A 23488-nucleotide genomic window follows, 5' to 3' on the forward strand; every position below is an offset into this window, starting at 1 on the left:
GCCTTCGCCCCGCCGGGGTCTCCCCCGCTCCCCGGTGCGGCCGCGGGGCGCGGAACCCGCCGTGTCCTCCCGGGTCCCCCCGTGCCCACGGGCCCGCCCGCCGCCATCACGGCACTCCCGGAGGCCCCGCCCCGCCCGTAGGGGGCAGCCGAGCGCGCCGCCAGAGACACTCGCGCCCGGGCTAGAGCGCCTCCCGCGGGCACGTCAGGTGGGGCGGCTCGCCCAACCGCAGCGGTCGGCAGCCGGCGAGGCGGGGGGAGAGACAGACAGACAGCGGCTTCGTCCAATCAGAAAGCGAGACCCGCGCAGCGCCGCCGTTCCGTCCCGGGGACGTCGTTGCCGGGCGGGGCGGGGCTTCGCGGCCGGAAGCGGCCTGTTCCTTCAGCGTCGCTTCCGGTGCCGCCGCCGCCGCCCTGCGCGGGATGTAGCGGCCGGTGAGTGCGGGAGGGAGCGGCCGGGGCCGCCGAGTGCTGCCCAGCGCTGCCCGCTCCCCCGCGGCGGCCTCGGCCCCGCCGCTGCCCCGGGCACGGCTGGCTCGGTCCGTCCAGCCCGCGGGGAGGGCCCGGCCCGGGCTGCGCGGCCGCCGGTTCCCGGTGACTCTTGTTCTTGCTCCCTCCCCAGCGCGGCGGCACAAGGACGCGGAGGGACGTGCACCGGCCACCCGCACCCACCGCCATGGCGTCCCGCAAAGGCTCCGCCGCCGGGCCGGGCACCGCGCTGGCCGCCGCCGGGCGGGAACGGGCGCACCTGGAGCTGGCGGAGCTGGGGCCGCTCCTGGAGGAGAAGGGGGAACAAGGAGCCGCCGGCCCGGCCGCTGTGAGTGTCCCCCGAGCCGCGGCCGTGCGGGTTCGCCGGGGCTGGCCCGTTAGCCCGGGGGCGGGTCGGCCGGGGGGGTTTGCTGAGCCCCGAGTCCGGTTGTCGCTTCGTGTCAGCGCAGAGAGGCCTGTGAGACGCTCCGTTACCAGCATGCTGATGGTTTGGTTGGTCTGTGCTCTAAACTGGCCCAAAAACCTCTCCTGTTGTGCAGTTGTGGGTCTGTGACAGCTGAGATCATAGAACCGTAGAATCACAGAATAGTTTGGGTTGGAGGGACCTTCCCAGCTCCCCCAGTGCCCCCCCTGCCATGAGCAGGGACATCTGCACCAGCTCAGGTTGCTCAGAGCCCCGTCCAGCCTGGCCTGGGATGTCTCCAGGGATGGTTCATCCACCACCTCTCTGGCCAACCTGGGCCAGGCTCTCACCACCCTCAAGGCCAACAATTTCTTCCTCATGTTTGGCCTGAAAGGCTGTTTTGCAGAGCCCCAAGTTCAGTTATCACTTTGTGTCAGTGCAGAGAGGCCTGTGAGATGTTTCGTTACCCAAACACTGATGGTTTGGCTGGTCTGTGCTCTAAACTGGCCCCAGAACTCCCAGTGTGCTGTTGTGGGTCTGTTGGAGCCCTCGCATGGATCCGTCAGCCGAGACGCGTCTTGTCTGCACCAGCGCTGCTGCTCGGAGCCAAGAGGCTGGAAATCACCCGCACAAACCCGCTAACGGAACAGGAGACGGAGCTGAGCTGGGACGGGCAGAGCATTCCCAGCCTGGGGGGACCAAGCGGTCCTGGCTGGGCCAAGTGGCTGTTCCAGCCTTGGCTGTAAGGTTGAAAATCCCCCCCTCCTGGTTAATCCAGCCTTTCAGTGAGGATAAATCTGGGATTAGCCCGCCCGAGACGGTTCAGACAGTGGGTTGTTGCATAACTGCTGGTGACCGGTGGGTCCTGCCTGTCCCCTCGGGACAGGATGCGGCCCCAGGTGCTCTCCGGAGGGACTCGCCGCTCTCTGCACGCTGTTCCCCCTCCCCAGGGCAGCAATGATTACCTCCCGGCCTCCCCCCCTCCAGGCTGAGGACCCACCATGCCCGGCGGCCCGCGAGGAAGAGGAGGAGGTGGTCCGTGTGCTGACTCTGCCTCTGCAGGCTCATCACGCCATGGAGAAGATGGAAGAGTTTGTGTACAAGGTACGGGAGCCTGGAGCAATCCCCTGATCCTAATTCTGACACAGTAACGAGGCCGGATGCCCCAAACCTGGGGTGGTGGGCAGGGCTGGGATGTGTCACTGTGTCTGAGGGCCAGCCCAGTCCTGTTGCCAACCGGGGCTCCCTCATCCCTGACGGAAACCGAGGGAGTTCCCCTGAAGGGAACAGTGACTTTGGGTGCTGAAGGGTTAAACCTGAGGGTGCAAATCACCCCCAGCTCCATGGGGGGACATGTGGGGAGTGCTCTGCGGGACCGGGGTGGCTTCAGGGCTCCCACCAGTGCCTGATGTTGTAAAACTGAACGTTCTCTCCCCGAGGAGCCTTATGGGGCACTTCAGCCCTGCCTGGGCTCGTTCCGCGTGTGGCTTCAGGCTCCTGGGGTGACAAATGTGAAGCCTTTGGGCTGGCTTGAGGCTCTGGGGGCCACCAGCCCAGCTTGGCGTGTTGCAGGTGTGGGAAGGGCGCTGGCGCGTGATTCCCTACGACGTGCTGCCAGACTGGCTGAAGGACAACGATTACCTCCTGCACGGACACCGGCCGCCCATGCCGTCCTTCCGCGCCTGCTTCAAGAGCATCTTCCGGATACACACTGAGACGGGCAACATCTGGACGCACTTGCTGGGTGACTGGGGGGGTTCGGTGGCCCTGGGGCTGTGGGCGGGCCCGTTCCCCACGCACGGGGTGGCTTTTTGCGGCCAGGACTTGCTGGGTGTTGGGGTTCTCCCCATGCCCGAGGGCTGCCTTAGAGGATTGCGTTTCCCCGTGCACACAGGCAGCTGTGTCAGGAGGTGCCAGGAGTTCCTGGAGCTCCGTGGGTGCGTGGAGACCAGGCACTTGGAATTGTAGAGTCACAGATGGTTTGAGTTGAAGGGACCTCCCCAGCTCCCCCAGTGCCCCCCCTGCCATGAGCAGGGACATCTGCACCAGCTCAGGTTGCTCAGAGCCCCGTCCAGCCTGGCCTGGGATGTTTCCAGGGATGCTTCATCCACCACCTCTCTGGCCAACCTGGGCCAGGCTCTCACCACCCTCAGGGGGAAGAATTCCTTCCCCAGCTGTGACCGAGTGCCTCCCACTGCACTGCGAGCAGGGTAAGGCCAGGGTATGACCAGGACCTGCCTTGCAGCGCAGCCAGGGCTGTGTTTCTCCTGGTTCTTTGCTGAATTGATTCACTCTCTGGCCTGACAGCCCATTTTTGTGTATTCCCTGCAGGTTTTGTCTTGTTCCTGTGCCTGGGGATCCTGACCATGCTGCGGCCCAACATGTACTTCATGGCCCCTCTCCAGGAGAAGGTGGTGTTCGGGATGTTCTTCCTGGGAGCGGTGCTGTGCCTCAGCTTCTCCTGGCTTTTCCACACTGTCTACTGTCACTCGGAGAAGGTCTCGCGGACTTTTTCAAAGTGAGTCAGCACAAGGTTGTGTGGTCTCATAGGAGGTTTCCCTTTCCGGGAAGAAATTGTTCCCAAGATCCAACCTCAATGCAAAAGTCTGTCAGAGACATTTATTTGGGTGCTGCTTGCTGGGAAGTCCTGCCAGTGTCCTGTGCACAAACCCCAGAGGTCCTGTGGGACCGTGTCTGCAGAACAAACCGTGCGGCCGTGCCCTCAGCAGAAACGTCTTTGCCTGCTGGGGAGGGCACTTTCCGCAGTGGGAGTAACACAAGCAGCTGCGTTTTGGTGCTGAAATGGTTCCTGGATCAATAAATCGAAAGCACTTTGCAGCGCGGTTAACAGTCAAATCCGTACACGTGAGGGCTCATGCCCGACGCATCCTGTCGTGGTTTGAGTGCGCGGCTGCTCTCGTGCCCCGTTCATTCTCCTGCTGAGCTCTGCTGGCGTCCCCAGATGCCGTGTACATGCTCAGGCCCTTTCTCCTGCCCCAAATCACACTGATGAGACTGAGCTCAGCCCTTCTCCCCGCTCTGGACACGCAGCTTCACTTGCGGGGCCGTGGCGACTCTGGTGACAGGCTGGGGCGTCCCAACACCGTTACCAAGAGGACGCAAGGCAGGGGTGGATTTGGGGGCTCCCCTGTGACTATCTGTCGTTGTACCCCGTCTGCAGGTTGGATTATTCAGGAATTGCACTGCTGATCATGGGGAGCTTCGTCCCGTGGCTCTACTATTCGTTCTACTGCTCCCCGCAGCCAAGACTCATCTACCTCTCCATCGTCTGCGTCCTGGGCATCTCTGCCATCATCGTTGCCCAGTGGGACCGGTTCGCCACCCCGAAGCACAGGCAGACACGAGCAGGTAGGAGCTCTGTCCTCGCCCCGGGAGGGCTTCAGGGGGGCACTTGGGGCAGATCCTGGCGAGAGATGGCTCTTCCCACGCTCATGAGGCTTCGGTGTGGTGCCAAGGCCTGGCACCTTCCGACAGCGCTGTTCACAGCCAGGAGCGGGAGCTGCCACAGCCCCGGGGCTGTACAGAGAACACTGGGGGAATCACAGAATGGTTTTGGTTGGAAAAGACCTTTAAAATCATCAAGTCCAACCGTTAACCCAACCCTGGCACTAACCCATGTCCCTGAGAACCTCATCTCTGCCCAGTGAGCACTGGGGGTCAGCACTGGTTTTGACTGGGACATGGAGCCGTAGGTCCCTTGTTGTGTGAAGGACAAATGCCGCAGGGGTCGGATAATCCAGGATGAGTGAGGAAAAGCTGCTGGTGCCTCCAGGAGCTTCTTCCCTTTGCACAGGACGGGGATGTGAGGGGGCTGGGGGGCAGCAGCCCCTCTGTGCCGCATTCCCCCCTGCTGACCCCCCCTCTCCGCCACAGGCGTTTTCCTGGGGCTGGGGCTGAGCGGCGTGGTGCCCACCATGCACTTCACCATCGCCGAGGGCTTCGTCAAAGCCACCACCGTCGGGCAGATGGGCTGGTTCTTCCTCATGGCTGTGATGTACATCACGGGCGCAGGGCTCTACGCCGCCCGCATCCCCGAGCGCTTCTTCCCGGGCAAGTTTGACATCTGGGTGAGTGAGGGACGAGCGGGGAGATCCAGGGGGTGGTTGGGGAGATGGGTGGAGGGTGGGGAGCTCCAAGAAGGTGTGGAGGGGTCCTGGTGTGCCCCAGAGAGCTGCGGCGAGTGGGCTGGAGATGGGGGGGAAATGCTGCCTGGGAGCAATGCGGGAGGAAAAAAGAGGAGCTGAGAACAGTTGTGGGGTGGTGCAGAAGCAGCGAGGAGGAGGAAAACTTCTGGGAGGAAAGGAGGAGGAAAACTTCTGAAAAGACTTTTCAGCAGGGCTTGTTGCAATAGGACAAGGGGTGATGGTTTTTAAACTGAAGGAGGGGAGATTCAGGCTGGACATGAGGAAGAAATTGTTGCCCCTGAGAGTGGTGAGGATAAGGTGTTCCGGTGGTTTTGTCCCCTTTGGTCTGGTCTAAAGGTCTTTTTTGCTTCTCCACAGTTTCAGTCACATCAGATCTTCCACGTGCTGGTGGTGGCCGCGGCCTTTGTCCACTTCTACGGGGTGTCGAACCTGCAGGAGTTCCGCTACGGACTGGAAGGGGGGTGCACAGACGACTCTCTCCTCTGAGAGCACCGGGTTTTAGTACAAGCTTCCTAAGTGCTTTTTAAACTCTGTCTTTGCTAAAATCAAAGGAAGACTCGAAACTCTTTGGGGTTGTTGGTTGGTTGTTTTTTTTTTTTTTTTTTTAAAAGAAAAAAAACACCACAAAAATTCTGTAGCAAAGTTGTCGACCAAATCCTCACCCCTTTCCCCACACTTGGGGTGGGGCTGAGGGGAGGTGGGATCGTGGCCTCGCCTCCCCCAGCCCCTGTTTTAGCTGCACCGGGGCCACCCCCACTTCCCCAGACACCCTGATTTCCGAGAGCAAAGGGCGCGGGTCCCCCGGCCCTACTGAGCACCCCCTGCCCCGCTCACCGCCGGAGCCAGCACAGCCGCACACGACCAGGCCCAGGGCAAGAGATTTTTGGCAAATCCCTCACAGCGGAGCCACCCCCGGTGCTGCTGCCCAGGGCACAGGCACAGGTTCCTGTAATTTAAGTTTTAATTGTCTTTTTGTTTGTTTGTTTGTTTGTTTTCCTTGACAAAGTAATGTAAACATAAATGAGAGAATATTTAATATTTAATACTAAGCTTTAAAAAGACTCGCTGCCACTGCAGTGTACTCGGCTCCCTCGCTGTCTGTGGTAGTGGCGGAAGGACAGTGTGTTCGGGGAATGTAGAGCTGCTGTAGCTGATCGAAATAAAAAGGTCAATAGTTCAGTGTCGTGCTGGGGGTGTCTGCCTCGTTTTTTGGGGTGGGTGTAGGGGAGGGGCTGCTCTAAGCACCCCCCAGGAGCACATCCCCTCCCAGGCTGAGCAGCAGAATCCCCCTGCTGTGGCAGCGAGTCGGGACGGCCCTGACAGCTGGAATAAAATGCAGGAAACTCTAGGACATTGCAACGATGACAGGAGGAAACCCCCGGGTGGGCGATGAGCTGCGGGGCAGCAGCACCCACCGGGATCCACACAGCAAAGGGCTCAACCGGCCCCAAGAGCTGCTGCAGCCCTGCTGGGGGGTGAAGGATGACACCTGAAATCTGAGGCTTCTCCTTGAGTGAAGATGTGAGAGTGATTGTCCAGCATGGACAGTCACGGGGGAGTAGCAGGGAAGAGCTGAGCTGAGCGAAGCCCGGCTCAGGCTCCCGCAACCCGTTACCTGACAGAGGGTGAGGGAGAAGCGCCTGCAGAGCCCCCGGGGCCACAGCCCGTGACCGGTGGCTCGTCTCCCTGCTGCTGCGGGGAGGGGCTGTGGGGCCTTGTTTGAGCTGTCTGGACAGGCCCTGGTTTTGGGGACTGCGAAGGCAGCGCCTGGATCGGGGTGGCCAAGAAAATGAAGAACAGCAGTGAAACATCTATTGGTGGAAGTAATTTGCACTGGCTTGCACATTCTCCCAATAATAATCACTTTAGGAATGTAGAACTGTGTGTAGATTAATTATTTTCCTTAAGCTGAAATATGTGTAGCAGCCCAAATCCGACGGGGAACAGGCCAAACTCCAGCTGTGTTCACCATGGCTGGTCAACCACATCCCAGAGAAGACTCCAAAGACTTTCCCTTCAGTCCACGTCCAAAGGACGACAAGACTCTGTTTGGTCCTTGTCTTAAACCTCCTTGTATTCGCTCAGACACGTATAACATTACAGCAAGGGAATCTATCATGAATAAATAGATTTGTCATCTTCTAAAAGTTCTCCTGCGCGGCTTTACACTGAAAAATGCTGAAGGTCCTGTGGGTGCAGCCAATGTAAGAGGTGACCCCAGTAAGGACACACACACCTGGGTCCTCCAGTGCGTTAGGTCACAGCTCAGGTTGGATCACAGCTCAGGTGCAGCGCGAGCAGGAGCACAATCACTGGTACTGTCTGTAGTCGCTGAACGGAGAGGGCTGCAGCTGGGAGGGGTCGTCTGACAACTGGGGGCCTGCAAACAAGGCAAAAGGAAAAATGGCAAATCATAAATACCAAGAGACGAGAGATTCTTCCTACTAACAGCGTGAAACACACAGCAGTTTTAATATAAATCCCCTGAAAAATTAATTAAGCCAATAACAAGACTTGAAATTTGATTTTTTTTTCATTTAAAGAAGTTCAAGAGCTTTATGGACTGAAAGAGTCTCAGTCCGATACAGACCATGTTTTTACCTCCCTTATTAATGGGGAAATCAGAGAATTCTTTTGGTTGAAAAGCCCCTCAAGATCAAGTCCACCCGTTCCCCCAGCCCTGGCACTGCCCCCTGTTCCTGAGAACCTCATCTCCGTCTGTCCAGCCCCTCCAGGGATGGTGACTCCAGCACTGCCCTGGGCAGCCTGTTCCAATGCCCCACAGCTCTTTGGGGAAGAAATTGTTCCCCGGATCCAACCTCAACCTCCCCTGGCACAACTTGAGGCCGTTTCCTCTGGTCCTGGTGCTTATTACTTGGGAGCAGAGCCCGACCCTCCCTGGCTCCAACCTCCTTTCAGCTCCACCCTCCTTCCCCAGCTCCGTTCCCTCCTCTGAGCTCGCTCCAGCACCTCATGGGCGTTCAGAGCAGCGAGAATCAATCAGAGCAGCGAGAGGGAAACATTTTCGGTCACTTAAAGGAGCTGGAAACCTGCATCTCATGGCCCTTCAGATGAGCTGGGCCGCTCTGGGAGGGTTTACCCAAAGTAACTTGCCTGACAATAAAGCAAATCACTGAAATGGAACAAATCATCGTGAAGTCAGCTTCCCGACCCCTCCTACTGACGTTCTGCTGGAGGGAAGCAAGACATTACTGCACACCAATTTTCGAGATAATAAATTGTAACGGACAGATGATACCCATTCTCTAAAGCAGAGTAATTTTTAAATGTCTCTGTCTTAAGAACAGAAATTGTTGTAATTTAGATTGAACAAAGAACGTCAGTGAACAGACCTAAGAGAGGAAGCCTCTCAGGAATTAGTGGCTCACTACTAATCCTTTCAACACTAGTGGTTTTGTCTGTATTCCTCCCAAAATAAAGTGGGCCGATAGAGGTATTAAGTATTTTTCACGGGCAAGTATCTACACAAATGGCTACTGACTCGGCTAAGTGACCTATAAAAATCCTTCTATAAAAACCCGGTGACACCGGATTCCAACGGTTCCTTACCGTTCGTGAACTGTGTGGAGGCAAATCTCGTTAACAGAATACCAGCTCCTTCAATTAAAGCCAGGAGAATTCCTCCCATGGCGGCAGATCCCACCATGGCAACGGGGCCGTCTAAAAATAAAAAGCACAAACCGACACATCTTTGGTGCATTACTTTACATATTATCACTCTTTCTTTAGTTATAATTTCTCCTATAAGCAGTCATTTTGCACCATTAAGCCTCATTAGCATCAACAATAAAAGGATAATTACTGGCCAACTCTCCCCCGCTTCCTCAAGGAAACAAAGGCACTAATGTTTGAGAACACAATTATTTCATAAGCACAAGACAAAAGTTTCAGATTATCTTTCAATTTCTCTTAGAGACTAAATTCCAATTTGGGTATCATAGCCTATTGTTCCACTAGAGCCATCAGAACTGTACACTTAGAACCCAGAAGTTTTTCAACGAATATTCTCCCCGGTGCTCAATTTCTTACTTCTTGCAGCCAATATGGCCCCAGTCAGGGCCCCGCTCGTGATTGAATTCCACGGGTCTTCCTTCCCTCTCATTCTGACCATGCTGCAGTCGATCATGGAGAAGAGACCTCCCCAGACAGCAAAGCTACCTGTGAAAAAATAAAATAAAATGAATACACCTCCTTCTGCAGTGCATTAATTCAATTTGCCGTCAGAACGGCACCATAGCACAGTGCGTCACCGCAGCGTGACAGTTCGGAGGTCACGGCGTCATTTTATCTCCAACTGCAGATTTGTGATTTTTAGACTTTTACACACAAAATTCAATTCACAAACATGACTGAAATTTACCCTGCTGACCCCAGGGGAACTGTCTGAAATCCCACCCAGACCCATCCATCCTCGTCAGTGTTTCTCCAAGTTTGATTACTTCTTTTACTGAGTCCATTTGGTTTATTTTAAAGCCCGGTGCACAATGCACAGGCTCCCGGGCAGCTCTGCACAGAGCTGCTTAAAATACAACAACATTATTAACCCTGCTTATAATTCCATGAACACAAGCATGTTTCCTCCACATTTAACTAATTCTGGGTGCATCAGAACTATATTTATTCATCACTTGGACTAACTGGAGCACAGCTGGCCCACAGCTCAGGTCTCACTGCACTCGTACCACGTTATATTCCCAAACTGGGTTATCTACCAGCAACACCACAAAATCAATTACCTCCCAGCTGTGGAGCTCTGGTTTTAATCGCTGTCAAACTTCCCCGCAGCCGGTGGTTTACACCCTACAATGAAAACGACAGTTAAAAGAGTGAATTCTTACAGACTATCTGACTGTAGGGAACAACAATTCGCCACAGGCCCAGCACACTCTCAAATGATTTCACTTACCACTGGGGAATTTCTGAAGCCCTTGATGGCCTGGAAAATGCCACCTCCTATCGCTCCCATGGTGAAAGCACCTCCGCAGTCATCAACGATCCTCCAGGGACTGTAAAGAAAAATAAAGATGAAAATATGAAATTCCAACCATGTTAAATCATGCAGGTAACTGGAACAGATCCAGCACGGGATGTAACTCCAGTGAAAATCCTGCCAGCTGCACCATCTCACATCCGGCGTGCTGAGCAGATAGCAAAACAAACTTGAGGTTTGCAGAGACTCTACCAGCCCGTCTCCCAAATATACAGAGGAATTGCCCGAACTCCTCACGCAAGGCAGAAAGACCATTTTCCATCACAGCAAATGCCTGCGGAATTCCAGCTCTGCCCCACTTCTGGAGCATAAATAGGTTTAAATTTACCATTCTCACTTGTCTTGACCTACAGAAAACTGAGGTGGCAAATTCAAGGAGAACCAGCTCACAGCTGCCACAAAACATCGTCTTCTTGGATTACTCAGGCTTTTCATTAGTCCTGGTTATTTAAATGAGAGACTTCAAAGTCACCTTTTGTCAAACCAAAAAGGTTTTTCCTGGCGCACCCTGGACCTTTGAAGTTCCCTTAAAGCACAGATCTGCTCAGATGTGCAGGAGGCCACGATTCCTCCCAAACACGGAGCAACAACAACCAGCAAGGAAAAGCTTCGCAGCAGAAGGAGCATTTTCCTCGCAGCAAACGCTTTCAACACCAGCGACATGAGCTGTAATTTGGGGTTAAAACCTCTGCCTTGTTGTAACACTAAATCAAACACTAAACTAGGTTGGCACTAACCTGCTATTAACCTCTGGTGCCACTGCTGGTAATTTTGAAGTGTAAAATAACAAAGTTATTTTGTTTCTTTCATCTTACGTTAAAGTCTCACCGCAGAAGCCAACCACTCGAGTGATTCCAGCTCCTGCACCGGCAATAATCAGCAAACCTAGCGAAGCGAAGCGCCGTCCAGCCCGGGAGCGCATCCCGCAGAGGCCCCGGGCCCGGCACAGGCCGCAGCCGGCACCGCCCCCTCAGGGAGGCTCCGCCGGGCCCGGTACCGCCGTTGGCCGCCCGGGCCCCAGCCGGGCCTCCGCGCTCCCCTCAGCGCGGCCTCCCGCCGAAGGGCCCCGCCAAGGTCACATACACCGCCCCCGCGCGCTCTTCCTTCTCCGCCCGCCGGGAGCGGCCCCGGGGAGCGCCCGGCCCGCCCGGCCCGGCCCGGCCCGGCCCGCTCCCCGCCCGGTCCCGCCCGGAGCCGCCGCCGCCGCCGCGCGGGCCGCTCACCAGGGCTCGCGCGCGTACTCCTCCATCTTGCCAGGCCCCCTCCGCCCGCCCTCCGCGCCGCGCGATTGGCTGCCCGCCTCCCCGCGCCGGCCAATGGGGACGGAGCGACGCGTGAGGGGAGGGCTACGCGCATGCGCAGTGCCCCACTTCTCCCCGCGCGGGGCTGAGTGGCGGCGGCGGCGGCCAATGAGCGGGGCCGGCGGGGGTGGAGCGGCCGGAGATGAGGCTCTCGGGGGCAGGGGTCAGTGCCAGGGGCGCGGGTGGGCTCGGTGAGCGTGAGGGTGTTTTCCAGCCAAAGTGATTCTGTGTGGCCCTCGGGCCTGGTCACCAGCGGGTGTCCCAGGGGAAAGGGACAGGATGTCGGGGCTGCCCTCACAGGCCCTCGGAGGCTGAGGAGAGACTCTGATACAGAGAAAAAAGCAGATAACATCTCTCTTACGGGTAGGCCCACATCACCGGAGAGAGGCCCAAAACACAAAACAGCTTTTATTTAACCCTTGAATGAGTGGTGCCTGTGGTAAAAGCCTGAGCAGACCCAGGATCTGCTAATCCCTGAGAGTTCAGGGAGCTGATCTGTCTGTAAATGAGGGGAAGCAGCCTCAAGTTGCACCAGGGGAGGTTGAGGTTGGATCTGGGGAACAATTTCTTCCCCAAAGGGCTGTGGGGCATTGGAACAGGCTGCCCAGGGCAGCGGTGGAGTCACCATCCCTGGAGGGGCTGGACAGACGGAGATGAAGTTCTCAGGGACGGGTCAGTGTCGGCTTTGCAAGGGCAGTAAATCATTTGATTGCAACAGCCCATGTGGATTGTGCGCCAAGGCACTTATCGCTCTAATAAATCATGGGCTGAAGCAACGGAAAGGAGCTGAAATGTTCTCCCTGCTTTAATTTGCTGTTTTCAAAGGATTCAAAAGACTCCTTGTGGACGTGAGTGTTGCGGTTTGAGCCCAACGCAGGTTTGTCCTTGTTGAAGGCAGGATGGGAGCAGAGGGTGATGCAGTAATGGGGATCACCAGAAGGTGGTATTGCGGCTTCTGCTTTGGCCAAGGAGGAGAAATGGGAAGTGTGTCGATAGTGATTTTGTTCTGTTGAAAACTGATTTGCAACACACAAAACAGACATGAAAGAAAGGCAGAGACAGAAAGACAGTTCCAGGTTTTACTCATCAGTGGAAGGATTCTTCCTCTGTTTTAGTGCTGCAGGTTGTCCCTGGGGCCGGGGTGCACACCCAGGAACGCGTGGATCTTTCCTGGAACAGGGGGATGTGTAGCTATGATTCCTCACTAGCTTTTTCTTTTTTTTTTTGTGCCCTCTCCAGTTGGGAACCGAGCTTCCAGTTTGCTGTTTACCTTGGACCAGCACGTGGTGACGGAGCACAGTGACACTGCGTAGAAATACCAGGCGTTTGGTCATGTCTTCCATCTTCAGGCTCTACAACTCAAATTTCTCTTCCAGAAGACACAGCGTGAAAACATTTTGAACTGTGTATCCTGAAAAGCAACCAGACAGCAGGTTAGAGAGGTCCAGGGCTGCAATGAGGCGGAACAAGCAGGACCCTTGTGTGGCTTCTGTGGGTGCCAGGGGCCCCAAACCAATACACTGAATTCTCTCTGGTTCCTGCTGCCTTCGGTGCTGTTCCTTGGCAGTTTTGGGGTGAGGGAAGAAGAGTCTGACTGGGTTGTGATCACATGAACGTGGAGGGGACAGACATGGACACATCGAATCACCAAGATGAAGGTCGTGATATCAGGGAGACAGAAGTGATGGGGTGAAGCGGCATGAAATTCAGCACAGCAATGTTTGGAGTTATGCTCTTGGAAACTAAAAGCAACAGTTTCTTCCACAATCTGGAAAAAATTTCAGCTGTGCTGGTGAATCATAGGAAGGTTATGAGCGGGAGCTGGACGATGTGATGCTGGAGATATACGAAATCCTAGAATGCAACAAGAATGTGCGTTTCCCGTAACGATGGGAAATAATGTCTAGTTTGTAACACAAGGAACTGGGAAACTCACCCAGAGCTCTGGGTGGGACCTGAGCCAGAGAAACGGGCAGAGGTGATTAGACTGATGAGAAAAATCTTATGAGAGCTTGTTTTACAGAAGAAAACCGAGAGACAATGCTGTTTGGACGAGCAAAGTGAATCTTGGGAGCAGGCAGTAAATATTGAGGAGGACAATTAAGGATGAAGAAAAAGGGATGGAGTTGGCAGCGTAACGAATGAGTACAAAATGCTGTGCATGGGGTAAAACTGCCTCGAAACTTGGAGAGAAAGACCCAATCAGCCTCTGGGAGAGTTTACAGGTGCCAGGAATGTTCTTTTGGGTTCCATTGACGGCGAGTGGTGCTTCCAGCCAAAGCCCAGGCTTGGGGCTCTGCCTGAAGCAGGAGAGACTCAGGAATTTGGTCTGTGTGGAAGGAGGGATGTCTGTGGGGCTTGGCGGGGGAAGTGGGAGTGTTGTGATGAAAAGCAGCTGCAGAAACACCCCTGCAGAGCTCAGAGGGTCGACAGAAGCTCTGACAAAGCAACACGGGGCTGGTGCTGGGGTCAGACTTTGCAGAGCGAGGTGCAGGCACCAGGCTGGCACTCACTGCCTGCGTCCCCCCACCTCAGAGGTGCTGGACTTTGCACATCCTTCCTAAAGAAACCAGTCTGCACCAGTAACACAACCACCCACCGCCCCTTCGCCAAAGGGCTCTGCGTTCTGCCGACTGCGGAGATCCCGGAGAGCAGCGGGATGAAGAGGATAACTCTCCGGGATGGGCGTTTTATTGCCCGTTTCAGCCAAGAGCTGTCACTGTCACAGCAGAAACTCTCCTCCTGTAGCAGAGGAGACACCCCATCTGTAGCCACACTGGCCCCTTCACTAGCCCTGCGGCACCGACGGGCACGCACTGGGGTTTAGCCTCCCCCATCCCCAGCTCCCCAGCCTGCCAGCTTGTGCATTTTTGCCTGTTTTCTCACTAGGTTGGCCCATTGCCTTTAAAAGGCTAAATGCTCCGGACTAAATTTGGTCATGCAGCTCTGCATGGTTCCCTGGAACGTCCTCGGGTTTCAGGCTCCTCCGATATCGCCGTTCCCCGCCTCCCGCTGGGCTTCATTGGCTTCCCAGCACCCGAATCGCGGCTGCATCCTGTTATTGGCCAAATCTCGGACCAAGGGGTGTCCCCTCTTTATAACGACTACACCCCGGGCTGCGGCCAGCGAGAGCTGCTGAGATTTAACACTTCAGCACCTGTCACCGCTGCGGGAAGCAGTGTTGGAGCTTCGGCTTCTTGGTTTTTTCTCTTTCCTTGGGTACCACACAAAACCGCAACCGTGTCTCGCCAACGAGCCAAGATGTCCAAAGTGGCCAAATATCGGCGACAAGTTAGTGAAGATCCGGACATAGACAGTTTGTTGTCCACTCTGTCTCCGGAGGAGATGGAGGAGCTGCAAAAGGAGCTGGATGTGGGGGATCCGGACGGGAACGTCCCGCAGGAGCTCGATCAGAAAAACCAAACAGAAAGTTCTCCGCCCAGCCCACAGAACTGCGACGCGACACTCAACCACTGCGAGAAGGAGACCAAGAAACATCTTCAGAGAGAGCAGTCGATAAATGTAAGGCACATCTCCCCGCGCGTGAGCTGGTTTTTGTGAGAGGTGCGGGGATGCACCTGTGAGCTGCGCTGGCCTGCGTTAGGGGTTGAGATGGGAAACACAAACCTGAGAAGGGGAGCGAGGCGGCAGCTGGTCCAGGCGCTCCGGGAGGGAACAGTGTGTTTTATGAAGTCCTGGTGTCACTCACAAAGCCAAAACCTGCTGGTGCCGGGGGTTTTCTCTCTGCTCGAACATCCCGTGGCAGCGCTGGGAGCAGAGCTGGTGCATCCCACAGGTGCTGGAAGGGCTGGTGCAGCAACAGCGATCCCTCAGGCTGCCTTGCTTTTTCCTCCTGTTTTTTTTTCTCCTTTGGAGATCTCTGGACTCTCAATCCCTTCAATTCCTCTTGTGCAAACACTCTCTCGTTCTTGTGGAATAAAAAAAGTTTGCTGCTTTGTGGAAATCACCCTGAGGAACAGGTTTTGCCCCAAGCTGTTTGTTTTGTGTTTATTGTTCAGCTAAAATTATTTATTTTGCTTTGGGTACGTTTATCTCCCTTTTTGCACCTGGCAAATGCTTTAATAGCTTGCTTTCAGCTAGAAAGCTTCGTGCCAGTCCCTCTTGTCTTTTTGTGCTTCACCTCAGTGGGAGCCAGTCCCAGTTCTCTGTAACATTTATTAACCTCTGCACTAAGAATATTTGGTATGTGCTTTGTGCGTAGGAGGCTGGGAAGCATTTGGTTTCCCTGGATTTTCACAGCAGGCTGAGCCAGCAAGTGAAAGAAGGCGACTCGAAGTATTTATCTGTGTAGTCATGGGCAGATTTCGTGTCCCAGGATTTGCATCTACTGTGACGGGACAGGGCTGAGGACGATGAGCAGCGTAAGCAGAGCAGGGGCTTATGTGGATACTCCTTTTATTTTTGCTCTAGCTCCGCTTCCTTATCTATTCCAGGTCACCCAGCAGTACCTTGGATGAGTAATCGAGCTCTAACAAGTCCGTGAACACTTGGAAATAGCTCTTTATAGATGTGTACAGAGTTATTATAGAGGGGTCCTCTCCTGACCTGGGAAAAAACAGGGAGAAAAAGGTGAAAATTGCAGCTAGAGAAAAATAAGTGAAGGTTTGTTTTGGAGACCTGAACAAGGGGTTAAATAGTCGCCTCTGCCCCTCTCCAAGCTCCATATGTGGCATTTGGCGTGGGCTGGGGGACACAAAGCGCTGTGGCCCTGGGTTTATTTTCCCACTGTGCTGTCACGTGGCGGGGAAACACAGGCGCCATGGGACAAACCTGAGAAACGCTGCTCGTGGGACGTTATCCCAGTGACACTGCAGGGTCTGCACCGGTTTGCAGGTGATCCCGGCTTGCAGCTAGCGCTGAGCTGACACGGAAAAAGCTGCTTTTCCAGGCAGGGGAGACTCTTGTGTTTGGCATCACTGGTGATGCTGTTTGTTTTTAACTGTGGGCAGATGAGGAGTCAACTGGGAATGGGATGGGGAGTGTCCATGATCGGGAGGAAGGGAGGAAATCAGTGGATAAAATGGTGGGTAGAAGAGAAAAATTCCGACTTCTAAAACCAGATTTTGTTAGAGAAATGAAAGTTTCCATTTGCAGAGCATCCAGTGGTTTTAAGGGCTTTCTGGAAAATGGTTCCGTGTCACCGAGGAAGGGCTGGAGCTCTTCTATTAAAGGAAACCCAGTTGAAACATTTGTTATCTGCCTTAATTCGGCAATGAAGGCAAAGCGAGACAGAAGTCAGGGCCAGAAGTTGTCCAGTCTCTGGGGAACTGCGCTGCATCTTAGGGGGATGTTTTTAAAAACATTGGCCTGGGAAGTGCAAAGACACAGTGATATTTGGGGCCAGAAAGGTCTGAGCCAAATGGAAGGGGAATAACTGAGCTCCTCGTTAAAATAACAATAATAGCTGAGGCGGGACAGGGCAAGAAGTTGTTTACATCGCTCTGGGCTTTAGCACACAGAGCATGGCCGGGGGGTCATGCCGAGTCTGCGTGTGTCCCCATGCTAGAAGCCGAGGTCCCTTCAGCCTTGCTTCGTGCCAAAAACACCCAAATATGCCAAGAGAGAACTTGTTTGGTGCCCGGGAACAGTCCAAGCGGGGAGCCCATCAGGGTGGGCAGGAGCCATCCCTGCGCTGGGCTCCTCGGGTCAGGTTTAGCAGCTCTCAGGACCCGGCCAAGGACGCAGCGTTTTCACCAGGAATGTCCTTGGCCCCGAGTTGTCCCTGAGACAAAATTGGCCAAGGGACGGAGGAAAGGGGCAGCTTGGGAAGCTTGATGTGGTTTCACTCAGCCCCAGCAACCCTCTCACATGCCTGAAACACAGGTACCCAACACCCAGGGACGGCAAGTGCAAAACAACCCGCCTTTGTGGCCACCTCAAGGGACTGCCCCGTGCAGTGGGACAGTCTCTAGGGACATCCCTGCCCCTGGGAGCTCTCCTTCCCTTTCCCCTTTTTCCCTTTCCCCTTTTTCCCTTTCCCCTTTTTCCCTTTCCCCTTTTTCCCTTTCCCCTTTTTCCCTTTCCCTTCCTTTTTTGTGGGCGCAGCGGGGTGACCAGCTCCCATCCACTGTGCTGAGCAAACAGCCACGTCAACACCCGCCACCCAACCAGCAATTTTCCACCTCAAAACAAGCTGTGGGGGCTTCCAGGGCAGGAGTCGAGATCCTCGCTCCCCCGTCCCACCCCCAGCGCCCGGCGCAGAGCGCGGCGGCCCCTCTGCTCCGTCCTCTGCATCGGTGCTGCGAACGCTCGGATTCCAGGCAAGAAGTTCCCAGTCTCCTTTGCCTTTTAAGGAAACATCTGAGCGGGTTTGAGGGTTACAAATGCTAACAAGCAATGGCAATGCTCATTTTAGTCTATTTAGAGGAAACGGGAAGGCATTTCAGTTCATCAAAACACTGGTGATTAATCAGCCAAGTACCAGGCTGTTTTCATTAGGCTTATTTTTAAAGGTCTGACACGCTGTGTAAAAATATTCCCCTAATAATCGTGCTTGCAGCAGAGGGAACGGCACAGGAGGGGGTGCAGTGGCACTGGTTTCTAGGTACCCAAGGTAAATATGTCAGCGCGATGGAGAGGAGCGAGCGGGCAGGACTCAAGATGGCAATGGAGAGGGTACAGGGCTGGCGCTGGCCGGGGCTGGTGGGGACAGCCTGGCTGGCGGCCTGGCCTGCAGGAGAAGGTGGCTGTGGGGACAGCCAGGGCTTCGAGACCGGGGAGCAAGATCCATTTCTTGCTCCTTTTCTGCATCATCCAGGCATTTAGGATGAGAGGAAACGGCCTCAAGTTGCACCAGAGGAGGCTGAGGTTGGATCTGGGGAACAATTTCTTCCCCAAAGGGCTGTGGGGCATTGGAACAGGCTGCCCAGGGCAGTGCTGGAGTCACCATCCCTGGAGGGGTTGGACAGACGGAGATGAGGTTCTCAGGGACAGAGGGCAGTGCCAGGGCTGGGGGAACGGGTGGACTCGATGATCTTGAGGGTCTTTTCCCACCAAAATGATTCTGTGATTCTATGATCCTGCCACGCAGCTCCTCTGCTGAGCTCTGAGAGCTTCTGGAACAACAGGCCTCTGACCTGGCTCTAGAGGTGTCCCCAACCTCCACCAAGGGATGCAGTCTCGTGCAGGCAGTGGCAGGTGGGCAAGAGTGACCTTGGCTTTAGAAACATGGATCTGATTTCTTGCCTGCAAGTTTTTGCTCCCAATTCCTCCCCTTCTGCTGCGGATGGAGCTGGGCACTTACAGAGGGCCCGGGAGCCCCATCCATGGGTTTGGGGTTTGCAGCGGTGCAGGGCTGCACGCACAGGCTCTGCAGGGCGCTGGCACGTGCCTTTCTGTCACCTGCTCTGGTCTGTGCCGGGGAGCCAAGAAATCTCTTAACTAAATAAACATCTCTCTCGTCCCAGATGGCATCTGTTTATACGCCAGGTACAAACAGTCCCCGCAGCTGCCCCGCTCACAGCCAGGCCAGTTCTTCCCACAAAAAAGCCATCCGCAAGGGCCAGCAGTGCTGGGACCGCAGAGCCGCGCTCTGCCCCGGCACGGAGCCCTCGGAGCCCGCGGGGCCCGGGCTGGGGAAGATGCTGCGGCCAGGGCAGCGTCTGGAGGAGGAGGTGGCCAGCCCTGGCTGCAGAGTGGGGTCTCTGGGCTCCGATTTGGGGTTCAAGGCACTGGGTGAAGCTGTGGTGCTGTCCCAGCCCTGGGAGGGCTCGGGGAGCTCGTAAAGGTGTCACAGCTGCATCTCCCAGAGGCATCTTGTGTCTTCAGTGATCTGCTCAGAGCAGTGGCTCATCTCCAGTGGGAGTGGAGGTGTCTCATAGGTGATGTTTGGGGAGGGTGTTGGTCTCTTTTCCCAAGGAACAGGTGACAGGATGAGAGGAAGCGGCCTCAAGTTGCACCAGGGGAGGTTGAAGTTGGATCTGGGGAACAATTTCTTCCCCAAAGGGCTGTGGGACATTGGAACAGGCTGCCCAGGGCAGTGCTGGAGTCACCGTCCCTGGAGGGGTTGGACAGACGGAGATGAGGTTCTCAGGGACATGGGGCAGTGCCGGGGGTGGGGGAACGGGTGGACTCGATGATCTTGAGGGTCTTTTCCCACCAAAATGATTCTGTGATTCTATGATTCTAAGATATGCTGGGAAAACATCTTGCATTACAAAGCAATAAACACCATGACCCCATTTCCTTGGTTTTCTGCAGGGAGCTCAAAAATGCAAAGTTCTGTGAAAAGGAGGCCTGTTCCAAAGAGCCCAGGGCTGGCTGTGACCGCTGCGTCAGCAGCGTCACCTGTGTCACCGGCTGGGGACACTCCGCTGCTTGCACAGGAGGCATGTTGGGCTGCTCCTGTGTGAGAGGTGCAGAGTCGGGGACAATGAGACTGGGGTGACAAGTCTGGAGGTCGGAGGCATCTGTCTCTGTAACGCCTGGGTGTTTTTGTCTTGTTAGGAAAGCAAGTTGAGCGAGAGGAATAAGGGAGCCAAGAATGAAGAGGAAAAGGGAAAGGAAGCTCCTTCCAAAGACCTGGCCCAGAAACGAGATACAAAAGTGGGGAAAGACTCTAAAAAGGAAGAAATCGTTCAGAAAACAGACCCGAAAACTAAAGCTGAGGCTGGGAGCAAGCCCAAAGAGGAGAAGGCTATCAATGACAGACTCAAGGCCATGGAGAAAAAGCTGATGGGGAAGGACAAAAAGGAGGAAGATAAGGGTTCAGTGTTGAAGAAGGACACGAAGAAGGATAAAAAGGAGGAAGAAAAGGGCCCAGCATTAAAGAAGGATGCAGGGAAGGATAAAAAGGAGGAAGAAAAGGGCCCAGCATTAAAGAAGGATGCAGGGAAGGATAAAAAGGAGGAAGAAAAGGGCCCAGCATTAAAGAAGGATGCAGGGAAGGATAAAAAGGAGGAAGGAAAGGGCTCAGTGTTAAAGAAGGATGCAGGGAAGGATAAAAAGGAGGAAGAAAAGGGCTCAGTGTTAAAGAAGGATGTAGGGAAGGATAAAAAGGAGGAAGAAAAGGTCTCAGCATTAAAGAAGGGTGCAGGGAAGGACAAAAAGGAAGAAGAAAAGGGCTCTGCATTGAAGAAGGGCGAAGGGAAGGACAAAAAGGAGGAAGAGAAGAGTTTGGGATCAAAGAAAAATGCAGAAAAAGATAAAAAAGAAGAGGATAAGATTTCAGCTTTGAAAAAAACAAAGGCAGACGAGAAAGACAAATCCCAGCCAGAGGCAGAGAAGGCAGCGGAGGAGAAGCAGGAGGCGAAGGCAGCAGCCGAGAGCAGCCCCACCAAGCCCACCACCGGCAGCTCCCCAGATCAGGCCAAGGATGATGAAGCCTCCAGCATTTTCGACGAGCTCATCGAGAAGGTGAAGAACAACGATGCCGAGGTCACCGAAGTGAACGTGAACAACTCAGACTGCATCAACAACGAGACCCTGGTGCGCTTCACCGAGGCCCTGGAGTTCAACACCGTGGTCAAGCTCTTCGCTTTGGCCAACACTCGTGCCGATGACCACGTGGCCTTCGCCATCGCCATCATGCTGAAGTCCAACAAGGTGTTGACGAGCATCAACCTGGACTCCAACCACATCACGGGTAAGGGCATCCTGGCCATTTTCCGGGCGCTGCTGCAGAACGACACGCTGACGGAGCTGCGTTTCCACAACCAGCGGCACATCTGCGGGGGGAAGACGGAGATGGAGATCGCCAAGCTCCTGAAGGAAAACACCACGCTCCTGAAGCTGGGCTACCACTTCGAGCTGGCCGGGCCGCGCATGACCGTCACCAACCTGCTGAGCCGGAACATAGACAAACAGAGGCAGAAACGCCTCCAGGAGCAGAAACTGGCACAGGAGCGTGGGGAGAAGAAAGACCTGCTGGAGGTGCCCAAGCCTGGAGCCCTGCAGAAGGGGTCCCCCAAGCCATCCCCACAGCCGTCACCCAAGGCTTCCCCCAAAACCTCTCCCAAGAAAGGGGGGGGACCCGCCGCGCCGCCCCCACCTCCTCCTCCACTTGCCCCACCGCCAATCAACGAGAACCTGAGGAACTCGCTCTCGCCAGCCACGCAGAGGAAATTGGGAGACCGGGCGCTACCGATACAGGAGAAGAGCTCGCGGGACCAGCTCCTCGCGGCCATCCGCTCCAGCAACCTCAAACAGCTCAAGAAGGCAAGTGCAGGGCCATGGCGGGGCCACCGCCGGCCACATCTGAGGTCACATCTGTTGTCACTCGGGTAGTGGAGAGGTGAGGGCTGTCCTGGTCCCAGCCTCTGCGCAGATCCATCCCCTTGCCGAGCATGTGGGGTGAGCAGATCTGTCCTTTTGCACCATCCCTTGCAGAGCAGGTGGGGTCAGCGCACACCCCTGGGCTGGGAGGAAGCCCAGAGTGGCCAGAGTGGCTGCATCTCCAGCGCTGGTCCCAGCGCGATGCCTTGAAACATCTCACGTGTCCCGGGTGGTTTGTGTCCCTGGCTGGGCTACCCATGAACTGCAGCTTGGGGACAACCAGCCTGGCCAAGAGATCATACAATCACAGATGGTTTGGGTTGGAGGGCCCTTCCCAGCTCCCCCAGTGCCCCCCCTGCCATGAGCAGGGACATCTGCACCAGCTCAGGTTGCTCAGAGCCCCGTCCAGCCTGGCCTGGGATGTCTTCAGGGATGGTTCATCCACCACCTCTCTGGCCAACCTGGGCCAGGCTCTCACCACCCTCAGGGCCAACAATTTCTTCCTCATGTCCAGCCTGAGTCTCCCTCCTTTAGTTTAAAACCATCACCCCTTGTTCTTCACTCCCCCCAGTAACAGGGTGTCTCCCCTGGCAGGTGCAGGTACCGAAGCTGCTGCAGTAGGGAGCAGGACGGCTCTCGCCCGGCGCGGCAGAGCCCAGGACACTCGCCCTGCTGGTGACTGTTTCCGTGACAGCCCTTTGGGACCTGCAGTGACCGACGCCGAGGAGCAGCGATCTCTCTGGGACGGACGGCGGAAGGGCCGGGCCCGAGCAGGACCAGCACGGCCGCCGGATGCAGTGTGGGAGGAAGACGTTGTATTTATTATTTTTTCGGTTGTGAAGCCTACAAGCTCTTTTTTTTTGCCAGCACCATGTGCGCTCTGAAGATGCGGAGGACACAGGAAGGGTCCGCAGAGCTGGTCCTTACGGGAAGACCCTCAGAGCATGTAGAAGGGGCTCAGCACCCCCCACCTGGGGGGGCCAGCCTAGGGCGAGCGGAGGTACCCGGAGGGGCAGGGGACAGCCCGGCCATCATCACCAGGTCTCCGGGTGGCTGGGGGAGTGATGGGGTGCAGGCACAGCGGTGGGGTGCAGGCTGGACGTTGGGAGGAATTGGAGGAGTCAGAGAAGGGGAGAGAGGGGAGCACTGGAGCAGGGGGCTCGGGGCATCACCTGCACGCCCACAGCCAGTCCTGCTCAGGGACCACCGAGTCCCCAGGGTGCTTTGTGCCACAGCCCAGCCCATCCAGGGGTGGTTTTGAAGCTTTTCAGCCCAATTTAGGTGTGAGGCTTTTTCCCCTCTTCATGACCCTCCACCTTGTTGGCGAGACACCAGACCAGACTGCTCCACCATTGCGGACACCAGATCATCCCCGGGAAGCGCGGGGCTCGCCCGGAGGCTGGACTCCCCGGGGGGGCAAGAGCAAGGGGGACCCCTGCCCACAGCTCCACCGGGGGGCACAGGGACGCTGCCTGTCCCCAAAGCGGGTTTGGGGGCGCCCTCCCCCTGCGCCCTCCCAGTGTGAAGCCTCGTTCGCGATTTGTACGAGTGCGGCCACTGCAGCAGCAATAAAGCTTCACCCGATGCTTCCCCCGCCTCGGGGACACTCCGCACCCGGGACCCCCGAGTGGTGACACTGATGGAGCAGCGACTCCCGAAACTGGGCGAAATGCCCCTATTTGGGCATTTTGCAGGAGGGCAGCGGCTCAGCCCCGGCGGACCAGGCACCGGGTCCCTGGGGGCAGCGGGGGGACCCCAAACCGGGCACTGCGAGACCACCCAGACACCCCGAACCGTGCCCCCCGGGGCTGCCGGGACCCCCCCCAAACCGGGCACCCTGGAGCCGCCCGGCACCACCCAACCGGGACCACCGGGACACCCCGAAC

The 23488-nt window shown here is 56.0% G+C and overlaps 3 protein-coding genes across 4 annotated transcripts; 2 read left to right on the plus strand and 1 right to left on the minus strand.

The window, feature by feature from the left end:
• The first annotated feature begins 350 nt into the window (after positions 1-350).
• On the plus strand, positions 351-6238 carry ADIPOR1 (adiponectin receptor 1). The gene is made up of 8 exons (XM_065649249.1): positions 351-434; positions 622-816; positions 1879-1995; positions 2464-2635; positions 3223-3409; positions 4073-4260; positions 4786-4979; positions 5415-6238. The coding sequence occupies exons 2-8, from the start codon at positions 676-678 to the stop codon at positions 5541-5543; spliced, it is 1128 nt and encodes a 375-aa protein (XP_065505321.1). The 5' UTR covers positions 351-434; positions 622-675; the 3' UTR covers positions 5544-6238.
• On the minus strand, positions 5984-11355 carry TIMM17A (translocase of inner mitochondrial membrane 17A). Its single transcript, XM_065649260.1, has 6 exons — positions 11292-11355; positions 9985-10084; positions 9815-9878; positions 9108-9236; positions 8628-8738; positions 5984-7437 (listed from the first exon to the last, which is right to left on the minus strand). The coding sequence occupies exons 1-6, from the start codon at positions 11315-11317 to the stop codon at positions 7367-7369; spliced, it is 501 nt and encodes a 166-aa protein (XP_065505332.1). The 5' UTR covers positions 11318-11355; the 3' UTR covers positions 5984-7366.
• A 100-nt stretch (positions 11356-11455) lies between these two features.
• On the plus strand, positions 11456-23222 carry LMOD1 (leiomodin 1). Of its 2 annotated transcripts, none has more exons than XM_065649217.1 (4): positions 11456-11532; positions 12609-14891; positions 19836-21545; positions 22197-23222. In XM_065649217.1, the coding sequence occupies exons 2-4, from the start codon at positions 14286-14288 to the stop codon at positions 22221-22223; spliced, it is 2343 nt and encodes a 780-aa protein (XP_065505289.1). In that variant the 5' UTR covers positions 11456-11532; positions 12609-14285; the 3' UTR covers positions 22224-23222. The 2 variants fall into 2 exon arrangements, with proteins under 2 accessions (XP_065505289.1, XP_065505288.1); XM_065649216.1 differs by lacking the exon at positions 11456-11532 and adding an exon at positions 11594-11732.
• The last annotated feature ends 266 nt before the right edge of the window (positions 23223-23488 follow it).

Source organism: Caloenas nicobarica, chromosome 21, assembly GCF_036013445.1.
Source record: "Caloenas nicobarica isolate bCalNic1 chromosome 21, bCalNic1.hap1, whole genome shotgun sequence".
Taxonomy (NCBI): Eukaryota; Metazoa; Chordata; class Aves; order Columbiformes; family Columbidae; genus Caloenas; species Caloenas nicobarica.

Excerpts from the sequence above, each read along its gene's own strand:
- ADIPOR1 (XM_065649249.1), top strand. The coding sequence starts at position 676 with ATGGCGTCCCGCAAAGGCTCCGCCGCCGGGCCGGGCACCGCGCTGGCC. Across the intron at positions 817-1,878 it reads GAGCCGCCGGCCCGGCCGCT|GCTGAGGACCCACCATGCCC; the intron begins GTGAGTGTCCCC and ends CCCCCCCTCCAG. Across the intron at positions 3,410-4,072 it reads GTCTCGCGGACTTTTTCAAA|GTTGGATTATTCAGGAATTG; the intron begins GTGAGTCAGCAC and ends CCCCGTCTGCAG.
- TIMM17A (XM_065649260.1), bottom strand. The coding sequence starts at position 11,317 with ATGGAGGAGTACGCGCGCGAGCCCTG. Across the intron at positions 10,085-11,291 it reads GAGTACGCGCGCGAGCCCTG|TCCCTGGAGGATCGTTGATG; the intron begins GTGAGCGGCCCG and ends TTTTCTTTACAG. Across the intron at positions 7,438-8,627 it reads CTCCACACAGTTCACGAACG|GCCCCCAGTTGTCAGACGAC; the intron begins GTAAGGAACCGT and ends CCTTGTTTGCAG.
- LMOD1 (XM_065649217.1), top strand. The coding sequence starts at position 14,286 with ATGCTCCGGACTAAATTTGGTCATGCAGCTCTGCATGGTTCCCTGGAA. Across the intron at positions 14,892-19,835 it reads AGAGAGAGCAGTCGATAAAT|GAAAGCAAGTTGAGCGAGAG; the intron begins GTAAGGCACATC and ends TTGTCTTGTTAG. Across the intron at positions 21,546-22,196 it reads ACCTCAAACAGCTCAAGAAG|GTGCAGGTACCGAAGCTGCT; the intron begins GCAAGTGCAGGG and ends CTCCCCTGGCAG.